General features: G+C 60.7%; 1 protein-coding gene across 5 annotated transcripts in view; it reads right to left on the bottom strand.

Annotated features, from left to right (window-relative positions):
* Window positions 1-13,307, bottom strand: part of ZNF609 (zinc finger protein 609) — a 54,961-nt gene that overhangs the window by 3,788 nt on the left and 37,866 nt on the right. For 3 of the 5 annotated variants that reach the window (XM_080607386.1, XM_080607385.1, XM_080607387.1), the window contains exons 3-9: window positions 12,539-12,764; window positions 4,558-4,645; window positions 2,084-4,436; window positions 1,423-1,786; window positions 946-1,121; window positions 246-462; window positions 62-131 (exon numbers count right to left, since the gene is read on the bottom strand). In XM_080607386.1, coding sequence (XP_080463512.1) covers window positions 62-131; window positions 246-462; window positions 946-1,121; window positions 1,423-1,786; window positions 2,084-4,436; window positions 4,558-4,645; window positions 12,539-12,764 — 3,494 coding nt within the window. Of the gene's footprint in view, window positions 1-52; window positions 132-245; window positions 463-945; window positions 1,122-1,422; window positions 1,787-2,083; window positions 4,437-4,557; window positions 4,646-12,538; window positions 12,765-13,307 lie in introns of all 5 variants that reach the window. The other 2 variants (XM_080607388.1, XM_080607389.1) reach the window with 1 other exon arrangement.

The raw sequence follows: 13,307 nt of genomic DNA, 5'->3' as shown, positions 1-13,307 counted from the left end.
CCTGCGGCTCGAGGCGGCCCCGTGTCCCCCACCCCCTCACAGGCAGCCTTACCATTCTCACCTCCGGGGCGGCGGGTATAGGGAGGGAGCGGAGCCCTGCTGGCTGGCCACGATGGCTGTGGAGGACAGACCTGCAGGGAGAGGCCGCGTCAGGAGGCTGGGGAGCGCTGGAGGCGGCCAAAGCAGAGCTTGCCGCAGGGGCTCTGGCTCCCCAAGCCCCGGCAGGGACGAGGTGAGGCTCTCACCTGTTGCATAGGGCAGGTTGTACTGCGCCGGCAGCAGCGAGTACCCGAGGTGGTGGTGGTGGTGATGTGTCGAGAGCAGGCGCTGAGATGGTGAGGTCCGGGGACGGTCCGCGCTCCTCTCCCCGCTGCCAGCTCCCCCGACGCTGCTGCAGCTCCCGCTGCCCCCCACCACTCCGCAGCCGCCGCGGTCCCTCTCCTGAGATGTCTTCTCGCTTATCTGCAGAGGAGAGAACACCGGGCGCTGAGGGATGCACTGAGGCCGGCTCCGTCCCCACCACCCCGGCTTGGCATGGGCACCCCGGGCTGCACAGCCGTCCGAGCGGCTGCTCCACCGTGCCAAGGCTGCCCCGCTGGGACAATATCGTCCCTGCCTTGTCTAAAGGCTCCCCACGGCGCTGCTGGCACAGAGTGGAGGTGATGGGATAGGTGGCAACCAGCCCAAAAGCTATGGGGAGGATGCAGAGCTGGTCAGCAGATCCCAGCCAAGCAGCTGGGACCCAAACCAGGGGTCACTCCAGGGCTGAGGACACATGGAGTTGTCCCAGTGCCTCTGGACCAGCACATTTGGCTCATCCATCCCAAAAAGGGCTGCATCATGGGACTACCCTACAGCCCCACGTCTCCTGCAGGAGTTGCTCCAGGCACCTTCCTGAAGCTGCTGCACAGAGCTAGGCAAAGCCAGCGTCCTCCTGAACCTCACCGTGGGCGATTTGCTCTTGTAGTGGCTGGCGTGCTGCTGCAGGATGTCCAGGGCCTTGGACTCAGAGCTGGATTTACAGCTGACGCTGGGGCTGGCTCGGGACTTGTCGCTGTCATCGCTCCCGGATGCCTTGCTCCCATACGGGGAGAAGGAATAGCTGGAGGGAAGGTACGATCCTGGGGGGAAAGAAGGCAGTCAGGGCATGGGGACAGAGTGGGTTTGCTGCTCTGTCCAGCACAGGAGCCAGTAAGTTGTGGCTGCAACCTGGTGAACATCCCAGCAGCAGCGGCACAAAGACCCCAGCAGAGGCTCCCCTGCCCACCCCCTGGTTGCTCCCAGAGCCTGGCCCACAAAGACTACCGCAGCTCCGTCCCGCAGCCGTCCCCTGCTCCAGGAGCACGGGCGGGACACAGGCACAGCCCGGGAAAGGATGTCCCCCCAGGGTGAGATGTCCCTGAGATGGCCGTGGCCCCCTACCTGGGTAATTCTGCATCATGACCGTGGGCATGGCCCGGTAGCTGGGGTGGTTGGGGTCGTACGACTGGCTGTAGGAGTAGCCGTGCATGTAGGGGATGTAGGACTGATGCTGTGTGAGGGGTGAGGACACGGGGACGTGGACACTGGGTCTGGGGTCCTTTCCCACCATGCGAGCCTCCTCGGTGGGGGTCAGTTTGCACTCGGAGCTGGTGCTCTCTTTCCCATCCTCCTTGGACACGTCTTTGCTTCGATTTCTTTCTTCCTTCAACTTTCTGTCCCGCTCCTCTTTCCACCGCTCATCCTCCGTCTTGATGTCCGAGTACTTCGCAGGGTAAACATAGGTCCACATACGGGGCTCTGCTTCCTGCAAGAAAAAAGATAAATGTCAGAGCAGCTGCCTTCCCCTGGTTCCGTGTGCCCCAAAACTGGGCTGGACTGGGAAGAGACCAGAGCAGCCCTCCCCCCTTCCCCAGGCTCCAGGCTCTCCTTGGTGGCCCATCGGCCCCATGGACTCCCAGCCTCATCCTTGCCAGCCCCAAGAGAATCTTGTGGAGTCCCATCACGGCAGGAGCAAGTCCTGGAGCAGAGGACAACACACGTCCTCCACACTGACGGCCCCAGCCAACCCCACCGAGCAGGCAGTGAAAGAACATTACGTTACCTGTCTGTACCAGAGCACGGGGTCCACCTCCGCTTGCCGGCCGCACTCGGAGCCAGCTTTCGTCTCAGCGGTCTCCTTTCCAAGGTGGCCGGCCTCGCTCAGCTTCACCTTCAGTCCCTCGGCCACCTGGCTGCCAGACAGCTTGGACGAGTCCTCCAGCTTGGGGATGATGACGGATTTGGCCATGTCGGCACCTCCCTGCTCCTTGGCCTTGCTCAGCCCCGACTTGACGAGGTCCGTGAGGCTCGGGGCCTTGGTGAGCGTCGGGGGCATGGGCGGCTTTTGCTTCCACTCCTCCTTGAGAGCTGCCTCCCTCTCCTTCAAGCCCAGCTCCGCTTTCTTCTCCAGCCCTCGCTGCTGCTGCTGCTCCAGGCTCTGCCGCTGCTTCTGCTGCTCCTCGTACTGCTGGCGGTAGGCAGGGTTGGTGCTCAGCAGGTGAGCGTGGTAGCCCTGCTCGTTGTAGCCGTAGGGCGGCACGTAGGCGTACTGGTTGTAGTAGAGGGACTGCATGTACATGTTGGGACGCTGCTGGATGACCGAGGGCTGCTGGCTGGAGCTGCTGAGCTCTGCCTTCTTCTCTTCACTGCCCTCACTCTTCACCTTCACCTCTGGGTTCTCCTGTTCCTCATCCTTCTTCAGCTTCAAGGCTTGTGTCTCGGCCGCAGCCTGGCTGCTGGGGTTCAAGGGACCTGGGCTTGCCTGGGGGTAGCCAGGGGAGTAGTAGGTTTCAAAGCCTTGGTAATAGGGAGACTCTTTGCTCTGTGGTTGTGGGGGGAAAAGAGCTTTTTTGGCGCCTTCCTTGACCAGCTGCTCTGGGTCCTTCACCTTCACGCTCTCCAGCTTGCCCTCCCCGTCCTCCCCGGCGTCAGAGATGTCCGAGTAGGCTGGGCTGTTGGTTTTCACTGAGCTCGCCTCTGCCCCATTCTGGGTGACGACGTGAAGTGGGGTCATGGGTTGGGCCGGGTTGGTGTTCTCCAGCCTGCTGGCACCACCGATGGAGGGGCTTGGGGCGTTGTCAGTGAAGCTGTAGATCTTATCTGCTTCAGCCTTGATGCTGGCAAGCCGGCTCTGGTGGGGGTCGGACGAACCGTTCAGCAGTCCCTCACCTTTCGTCCCAAGGTCACTGGATTCTCCCCGGAAAGGGCTCTTGCCTTCCTCTGCTCTGCAGACCTTGCCAGGAGTCAGAGGATTTTCTACCTCTTTGGGCTCCTTCTTCTTCTTGTCCTTCTTCTTCTTCTCCTTGGAAGGGGTGAGGGCAGGGTTGACAGTGAAGGGCTCTCCCATCACCGTAGGTTTGGGCTGGATGGGTTTGAGCTGAGGGCTGTTGGGCATGGTCTGGACCACGGCGGTGGTGAGGCCCGTGGAGGACCCGGGGCTGGCTGCGGTGAGGGTGGCTGTCTGGAAGGTGTAAATCGGCTGGGGGGGAATGGCTGGTGCAATGGGTCTGGCAGACTTCAAGCTTTTGGAAGGCATCTTTTCCTGCTTAGCACCAGATGCCTTCTTGGACTTGTCCTTATCAACACACCTCTTCTCCAGCGAGTCGAAACCATCGTTACTCGTTTCATCGGCCACCGAGGGACCGTCCTCAGAGCCATCGTTGGACAGGGCACCCGGGTCGGTGTCTCCTTCCCCCCCCAGCTTCTTCTTGCAGGGGACCTTGGCGCTGAACTTGCTCGACGGGGACGGACTGTGGGGCTCCATCAAACGGACCTTGGGGGTGGCCGAGCGAGCCGGTGAGAGTGAGCCCTTCTGCGAGACGGCGGCACCGTTGCAGCTCCCGATGTCCGTGTGCAGGGAGGGCTCCTCGCCGTACTCGCTGTCCACATCTGCCTCCAGCTTGCTGTCATCATCCGTGTGTGCGTGGGCCTGGTGGTACTTCAGCCCGTTGATGTGCTTGTACTTCTTGTTACAGTTCGGGTGGGGACAGTCGATGAGGATGGGAGAAGGGCAGTTTCGGTCGAGGACAGCCGGCTCCACCTTGACCGTGGCGGGGGGCACCGCCGCCGAGCCCATCGAGTTTGTGCGGATGCGTTTGCTGCCCTTGGAGTCCTCCGAGCTGGAGTTCAGCTCCATGTCGGAGAGGGGTTTGCTCTTCCGCTTGGTGACGGAGGAGGGACTGGCCTTCACGTCCTCCGCCGTGCCGCTGGGCGGCGTGCGGTGGTCCGAGGAGTTCTGGCTTCCCCGGCGCCCTTTGCTGTTGGCTCCTGCCCGGGTCTTGCTGCTGTTGCTGGTCCCTTTGCTGTCCGAGGCGGCGGCCGTCTCGTTCACGGGCGTGTTGCTGTTGGGGCGCATGCGCTTGCCTCTGCCCCGGCCGTTGCGCATCTCCAGGTCGCTGGTGGGAGAGTCGCAGAACCTGCGGAGAGGAGGATGAGAATTTTATCACACGACTGCCATGCCACGCTTCCCAGGGGAAGGGGCCCAAAGGCGGATGGGGCTGAGCACCCACGGTGCTGCCGGACCCGCCGGGCGCTTACCGGGGAGGCGCCCAGTCGTGCTGCGTGCAGTCGAGCAGCGTCCCCACGTACGTCTTGTTCCTCCAGGTCACGTTAACCACCAGCATACCTGCAAGGCGAGGGGACAGCGTCACACGCATTCACGGCTTGGGGGGCACTATGAACGGTGCTGAAAGTCCCCGGGCTCCACGGGTGGTGGTGGCGGTGGGGAAGGCGACCTCCAGGGAGCGAGGGTTGCCCGTGTCCCCACGGAAAGGCCAGCGGAGGGGACGCTACCGCCGCTAGATGGCAAGCTGAGCCCGGCGTCCCTGCGCAGCTGCCCGCCTCTGATGGCCACCCCAGGGCCCCGCACTGGGGCAAGGGGAAGCCAGCTTTGGGGAAAAGCCCAGTCCGCTGCTTCGCTTTGCTCCTGCGCTGCCCCAGGACAACCAGCGAGACCCCCGGCGAGGCGTCAGCCCCGCGCTGCCGTGCCTGGGGCCGTGCAAAGGTGTCAGGCAAAGCTGTGCAACGCCGATATTGAAAACCACCGGGCGAGTGGACGTTTCAGCTTTTGGCAAGGAAGAGAAACAGCCTAGCGAGCACAGGGCCGGAGGAGAGCCCTGCCAAGGATGCAGCCTCAGCCTCTTTCTTGGGGGTCTTGTGCAGCATCTCGCAGCCCTCCCCACTGCTGCAAATAGGGAGGACCCAGCCCGCGCCCACCCCGGCACTAGCACCTTCACTGGCCTCTCGTGGCCAGCAAGCTGCAAGTGCTTCCACAAGAAAGCAATTACACTAAATAATCTCAGGCCATTAGCGGAGTGAAACTCAAGTGGATATTTCCTCCCAGCGATGGACTGCTCTGATTACTGCATAACTAATTTGACCAGGAGCAGAGTCCATTGCGCTGAGTGCATTTATCTGAGCAAGGTAAAACTTGGGAGATAGAAATCTCATTTACAAGGGCAGACGAGTGCAGCTAGATATACAGCCGCACAGCCCTGGAAGATGGATGGAGCCAAGCGAGCCCAGAGCAGCTGTGCCTGAAGCACATTTGTAAATCTCGGTCCACATCCCCGCTTGCGAGGTGCCAGCAGCCAGCTGCAGGCTTTGGAGTGATAATGTATGAAACGGAGAGATGTTCGCGGAGCTGTGGCCCGAAACGCGGGTTTCCTAAACAACAAACAAAAGCCAAGTCCTCTCTGTTCCTCCTCCTGAAACACACTGGCAGCTCCCATGGCAGCAGGTCACGGGAAGGGGAAGCAGATCAGCAGGAGGGGAGGACGCGTCCTGGCTCCGGAGCAAGGCGCAGACCTCGTGAGGCAGCGGATGCGGGCAGGACACACGCAGAGAACACAGCAGGCGAGAAACGAGCAGCGAAACCGATGTGGGGGCCCACAGCCCCACACGAGGAGAACGTGGGGAGAGAGGGGATGCCGATCCCAGCACGAAGGGTGCCCACGACGCCCGGTCCTCGCCTGTGCCCCAGCACAGCTCATCCTTCCCCCCGCCAGCTCTTTGAAGGCAAGCTGCAGCCAGAGACATCAGCCGCACGTCCCCCTCCGCCTTCCCGCGTGCTGCTAGAAGTTAATTGCGTGACAAGCCACCAGAGGCTCTGCACATCCCAGGGCCGGCGTGTGATATTAGAAAGGACGTTCTGGCGTTCCTCCCCGCTGCCGCGAGCGCGGCAGATGAAAGACGGGGGCTGGCGCAGGCCGGCGCGCTCGGCGGCCGCCCCTTCCTCCCCTCCGCAGCAGCAGCCTGGCGCGGGGCGCAGCACAAACCCTCCGACACGTACCAGCCTATATTTAACCCGCTGCAACCAATCGCACCAAATCCCCTCCTAATCCTCCGACAATAACCCAGGACAATTTAAAGCACGGGGATAGATGCTAAGCAGCTTTTTAACCCGCCGTCCCCTGCGGCTGGAGAGGATGCTCGCGGATGCAAGGACGGAGAGCAAGGAGCGAAGCCCTGCGCTCGGTGTAGGATGGCAACATGTCACTGGTGTCCCCATCAGCCTTTGTCCTTGAGCAGAAAAGCCCTTGGATGCATCGGGCTCTGCTTTAGGAAGCTCTCCCCGTTCCCTCGGAGGGCTGGAGATGCTGAGGCACAAAGAGCCAGCAGCCTGCAGCCCTTGCGATGCTGCCGTGCTGTGCGAAGCCCGCTGGGATGACTCCAGCCCCACCTGCTTTCACGGGAAGGTGACACTTTCGGAGCGCTCCAGCGATCGATACCGCCCAAGCCTGGCTGCAAAGCGCTAATGTCACTGCAGCAGGGCAGAGTCACACCCGGCAGGGGAATTAAAGGAGGGCTGACGCTGCTGGGCTGCTGCTGAGGAAGGCGGCAGTGGTTTTTGCTGTTTTGCTCCACAAATAAAGCCAGGGAGAGGCAGCCTGCGCAAAGCCGGGGGAGCTGGCACGGGAGCGGGGCCCTGTGATGGATGCTTCAGCTTAGGTCGCACCAGCTTCAGCCCAAGGGACGAGAGCCAGCAAGGCTGTGCAACGCTGCTGGAGGATCCGTGCTGCAAAGGGAGCCCTCTCCCCGTGGCCTGAAGCTCCTCCAGAAGATGCTCCCAGGATGGTCAGGGATGGAGCGGGGCCCCAGGGGTCGCACCAAGCCCCCCTCCTCGCCCTCCCCGACAATCGACCCCAGCTGAGCCCCCAGAGAAGCGTGGCACAGCAGGTCGCAGCTCAAGAGCCTCCTTGTAAACAAGTCCTTTAATCCAGCGCCCGGTGCTTAAGGCGAGCGCAGCTGCTGTTACCTAGGGCAGCTACATGCGTGCCTTAGGGAGTTCGACACCGGCAACAGTCCTGTCTGGAGCAGAATATTGCTCACCTGTTGATAAAACAGCCTTCATACAAAGCTGACAGATGCTGAAATAAACAGTGCTTTGAGAGTGATAAGCAGTGCATTAGCTCTTCTCGAGCTCCCTGCCTCCCCACACTGTCAAGCATTCTGCCAGCAAATATTAGATAGGAAGCGGCCGCGCTGTGGGAGTACCAGGAAATTATGCATAATAAAGCTCCACTTCTCTACGGCGACGTGCGAGCGGCCGCCTCGCTTCCAGGGCTGATGCTTCCCCTTCTGCGGGTGAAAGGGGACGGCAGCACCGGGGAGGAGGCGTCCCTTCACCTGACATCGCTGATCTGAAGCCGAGAGCGGTCACGGCCACGCCGTAATGGTTTTTGGAGGCTTCAAAGGACTGCGCTGAGCCCGGGCAGCCTGCTGAATGGCTCGGCAACCTTGGAGGGGATTTACAATCGCTCATGGCTTTTGGAAATGCCATTAAAGCAAATGAGAAATCCACATTCCCAGGCTCCTCTCCCTTGCTGCATAATGCTTAAAAACTCATCTGTTTCTGGGTTCAAGTTCTCATGGCTACAAATGATGGATTTTGCTCACAGGGGATTGTGTACCCAGCTCTGAAGCCCCAAAGCCCAGCTACGAGCAGCGCAGTTGTGGCCCACCCCCAATTAAAAACTGCCCCAACAGGACCCTCAGCAGCAATGACACTCCCAGCTGCAAGTTAAGGCTGCGGGTACCAGCGAGGCAGCACGCCGGGTATGCAAAGCCAGCAGTTTGGGAGAGGGCTCCCTCCTGGTCATGGTGAGACCTTCCAGTGCCTGCCCTCGCCTCCAACCCTGCCCATCCCTATCAATCACCTCCCAACCCACTGCATCCCTCCTGCTCCTCCCTCAGCTCACACCACGTATCCGAGCTCGTGCTGGGATTTTGCAGGTTGGGCAGAAAGAGGAGGGCTCAGAGAGCAGAGGCACAACGTGCACGAGAGCGGGGCAGAAACTTTCATGGGGAAGGGGCCGACTGAGCCTGGTGGCAGCTGAGAATGTCCTGAGGGCTGCACAGCGCAGCTGGGGAGGGGAGCAGTGCTGCAGGACCGGGCACGGTGCAGGGCTGCGAGGGAAAAGCAGTGGGAGCTGCACAGGATCATAGCACGGTTGAGGTTGGAGGCACCTCTGGGTCCATCTGCTCCAACCCCTGCCCAAGCAGAGCCACCCAGAGTAGGTTGCCCCTCACCACGTCCAGGTGAGGTTTGAAGATCTCTGGCTCTCTCAGCCTCTCCTCACAGCGGAGATGCTCCAGGCCCTTCAGCTTCCCCGTGTCCTTCCTTGGGCTCCCTGAAGTACGCCTGTTGCTCTCTGCTGGTGAGGAGCCCGGCACCGGACCCAGTGCTCCTGGCGTGGCCTCCCCAGTGCTGAGCAGAGGGGCAGGATCCCCTCCCTCCTCCTGCTGGCTCCTGCTCACCTTGGTGTCCACCAGGACCCCCAGGGCCTTCTCTCTTCCCAGCTGGGTGCCCCAGTTCTCCCCACAAGCAAGACTCTGCACTTCTCCTTGGTGAACCTCATGAGGTTTGCACAGCGAACCCTGCCCCACCGCTTCCTCCCTCTCTTAGGACTGAGCATGGCATCGGCATACCCCAAGGAGACGCTTCCAGAAGTGCAACCCCAAACCTCCGGAGCGTGCCACAGGGGCCCTGCACCAGCCGTCCCGGCATGGAGCTGGAGGAGGGACACAGAGAGAGCTTGCCACCATTTCCTTTGCACAGCCCCATCGCCACGCTATGTTCCTCGTTGCTACAAGGGTTTGAAGCCCAGACACCGGCTTGTTCGGGCCGCACACAGCCCCGCCAGGCGGGATCCGGTCTGGTTGCTGCTCCTGCTGAGCACGGGCAGGGATCTGCTGGCCCACGGGTGACACACGCTGAGCCAGGTGACACCAGCGAGGAGGATGGAGGAGAGCCGAGAGCTAACGAGGCAGCGAGCGGAGCGATGCTCTCCGGTATAATTAGATCAGTTAATAGTTCCTGCAGATCGAAATCGCACCTAACAGAATTAGGGAAACTGCCAAGACAGCTGCTCCCATGAAAGGCATTTAACAAAACACATTCCCTGCACAAGACGGGCTCGGTGAAGGGGCGGCCGTGCATGGAAGCTTCACCATCGCGGTGGTGGGACAGCACATGTGGCCAGGGGTGGAGAAGACGACGGTCGTGGCCACAAGACCCATTGGACAAGGTAGGAGGATGTCATGGAGCTCCTCGGAGCTTCACGCTCCCTCCTCTGATGTACTGGCTCTGCTTGTCCTTCCGAGGATGCAGCAGGCTTTGTCTTTATGACACCTTCTCCACAATTTCATGGCCATGAGGACAACCCAAAAAGCATTTCGTATGAAAAGGGAGCCACGTTGCCTTCCTCTGTGCAGCCGACCCCTTCCAAGCAAGAGTTCACATCTTCAGCAGCCAGAGCCAGCCGTGAGGCAAACGCACTGGAAGAGGAGCTGTGAAGCTGGATGAGCCCAAACACACTTTTGCCGGCATGCACAGAGCAGCGCTGATCCCCTCAGCTTCTTGACGTGGTCAGGAGCAAGTGGAGAAGAGCAGCTGGCAAAAAGGTCAGTGTTGGAGCGACTACCGCGGGGCAGCGAGCCCTGAAGGCCGGCTCACACAGCCGAGCTTCGCCGCTGCTCCCACTGCCTTTCCGCACTGCCTGGTGAGGCTGCGGCCCACGGAGGCTCTGCTGAGGCTGTGGCATCGCGAGGATGGGGGCAGAGACGGAGCGTGGTGGGGTGGAGATGGGAGGTGCTGCTCAGCCCAGCAGGACAAGGAGGACACGTCCAGCCAGGAGAGACGCAGGGGGCCGGCATGCCCCGGGGGTAAATTGCAGCTTACACGAGTAACCCGATGGCAACTTCAGCCTCCCCTCTTGGGGATGGACTCGGGCCACGCAGAGGGACTCAGCCGTGCCGAAGGACACCTCGCTTGGCTTTGCAGACGTGCCTTGCCCTGCAGCCCTTCTGAATCAGTGGGGCGAGGAGAGAGGCTCGCCACATCTCCTCCAGCAACGCCCCTAACCCTGCCAGGAGAGAGATGCCAGGCAGGGAATTGGTGAGAAGGGGATGGTTTCACCCCGAGCTTCCAGGTGTACACAACCGAGCACGAGCGGTGCCACTGCTAGGGGAGCTGATGTACGTGGCAGACTGGAAACGACCGAAGGAAACAGCAGGATTTGCATTCTGCATGACAGGAGTGCAGGGTTTGCTGCAAAAGCCATCGCTCCTGACAGCAGGAACCAAGCCGCAGCCAGCAGAGGCAGGCAGAGAAGGATCTTTGCACAAGTTCATTGAATTACTGCGGACTAAAAATAGCCGAGCTGCAGGAATCGCAGCGCGCCTCCGAGGCAGGGTCTGAACCGATAGCTGCACAAGCGAGGGGTGATGCGGAAGGACAGGCAGACAGGCTGCAGAGCGCGGCAGCTCGGGAGGAAGGGGAGGCTGGAAAGAAACGCCCAGCGCCGACGCTGCGGGAGAATGGCGCTGGGAAACCAGCGGCGCGGCCGCCTCCTTTGAAGGACTGGAGGGCCCCGCGCAGCCACCAGGGCTCGCGCGCTTTATGGAGCGATCCGGAGCCGCTGTGAACGCGGAGCGTGGCGCTGGCACGCGCAGACGGTTAGCACTTGTACGCAGCTCCCTAACGTGCCTCTCGTAAACCCCCAGCCCCGAAAGCCTGGACAAATCCTGCTCCGCTGCTCGCACTTCAACGCCTCCCAGCCAGCCGAGGGGGTTGCGGGGAGATGTTTTGGCTCCCGGCCTCCTGTGGCATTGAGGATGCTCTGTTTGTTCCTCCTTGCAGGGCCAACGTGGGCTCCTCTATCCACCACACGCACCGTTTTCCGATTTCCACCAAAAAAAAAAAAAAAAAGCTCTCCAAGCTCTCATCGCCCCTCCACATGGGGGGCTCCAACAGCGTCAGTAAAACCAGAGCCCTGGGGCTTTCCAGCTGCAGCTCAGGGGGTTTCTGGAGTCACACAGGACCTCATAACCTTGGAAGCACTGCTGCCGTGCTGGTGCTGACCCTGACGGCTTCCCAGGCAGATCCCACAGCCCTGGGACCAGCAGAGCAGCAGCTGCATCCCGAGCACAGCCGCTTGTTCCCTTGTCCCTACCAGCAAGGCGAGCTCCAAGACGGGGATCCCCGGGGTCCGATTTTACAGCCCGTGGCTTCCTCCTGCCTCGGGAGCAGCAGAAAAAACACACTGACGGCTCCCCGCTGTCTCAATTCAGACGAATTTTTCCATAGCGAGCAGAAGGGAAAGCAGGGAGGGCTGAGGAGCGTGAGATAGCTGGAGGTCCCCATCCCAAGCTGTGCTGGAAGCAGGCCTCCGAAGGAGCTCGTGGTTACTGGCCGAGGGAACCTGTCAGCTGGCCCCTGTCACCTCTGCTCCTCCTCACCTTTGTGCCTCTGGGCTCTGCTTCTGCTTCCAGACCCAGCTGAAGCCAGACAAACACGAGGAGTTCACCCCAGGCCTCCAGAAGCAGAAACCTCCCATGTCCCGAGGAGGCTGGAGGGAAGGCCAGGTTCCAGCGCTCGCCGTGGTCCACTGAGCCACCTATTCATCCCTGTGTTGCTTGGCAGAGCCCCAACAGCAACTAAAACCCATCAAAGGAGCTGGGAAAGCAAACCAAGCTGTGCGCAGATGAGACGAGCTCCAGCGGAAAAAGGTTCGATTGGCTTGGCAAGAGAGACGAGAGCCTGATCTCCTGTCGAGTCTATTTTGAAAGCTCCGCTGGGGTTTTTTAATCCAGCAGGAGATTTCTGCTGCCTCCCAGGGCTTGAGCGCTTTTGTGACAGACCTGCAGGTTGCCAAGTAGAAATGAAGTCAACTCTGTCGAGTTCCCATTCAGGCTGGCATGGCCTCTCCTCTGGCACCTCCAGGAGCAAGTTAGCTCTTGCAGAAAGGCAGAGAAATGGCAGCTTAGATTTTCGCCCACTGTCTGGGCGACAGGATAACACAACGTGCTGGGCTGACGCAAGTTTTGGCCTGTTACTCCCTTTGCTGCGCAGACTAAGAGCTGCTCCCACGCAGCTACTCTGTCCTGACCACCCAAATTGCAGCAGAAAGCCCAAGATGTGCCAACGAGCAGCACAGCAGGGACAGAGGAAGAAAGGCATTGCCCGAAATCCGAAATTTCATCGTCAGAGAGCAAAAAGCTGGCCGGTGCCACTTACCGTCCTCAGTCTCCTGCCAGACGATGCCCTCCAGGTTCACGCTGGTCCCAGGCTCGCAGGGGCCGAGGCACTCGGGCTCGGTGGCCAGGGCCACGTCGCAGGTATTCACCCCCACGGAGCGGGTGCGCACCATGATCTGCTCGCAAGGCGACGAGATGTCGTTGTTGACAACGGGGACGAGGAGGTGCAAGGGCAACACCGCGGGCGTGGAGACCGGAGACTCCATCTGCAGGGAAGGAGAAACACGCCGGTCACCACCGGGAGGGGAACAAGTATCAACAGGCATCTACATTTCTGGAGAACCTCAAGCCCAGGGCGAGCGCCTTCTTAACGCCTATGCCAGGAGGCAGTTCGAGTCCCACACCCCAACGGAGGACAAGGATCTCGTTGGTCTTTCCCACCCTGGCGTGCCCACAGCCACGTAACCCCGAAAAGCCAGCGCTTTGTAGTCATGCAGATCACGCCCCTAGTCCCTCCGCGGGAGATATCAGCTCTGCTGTTGAAAGCTGGTGCCAAGTTCCTTCCCCGACCGCTGTTGCTGGTCAGCATGCCTTTTGGCTATCGCTCAGATGTTAACGCAGTCAACGACTTTGGACCCAATGGCTCATTAGAAAAAAATTACAGGCTTCTGCTCAACTGGCAGGACAGGACCAACGAGCAGCGGTCTCTCTGCAGTGCCCATGAAAACCAACATCCTCCTCCTCCCACATCTACCCCGTGACCATGCAGAGGCACACATCCCCCTCCTCCATGCGAGCATCGGCTCTGG

Source organism: Anser brachyrhynchus (assembly GCF_964034855.1).
Source record: "Anser brachyrhynchus genome assembly, chromosome: 11".
NCBI lineage: Eukaryota > Metazoa > Chordata > Aves > Anseriformes > Anatidae > Anser > Anser brachyrhynchus.
The sequence above is the reverse complement of the archived record's forward strand: the minus strand, read 5'-3'. Positions and strand labels throughout refer to the sequence as shown.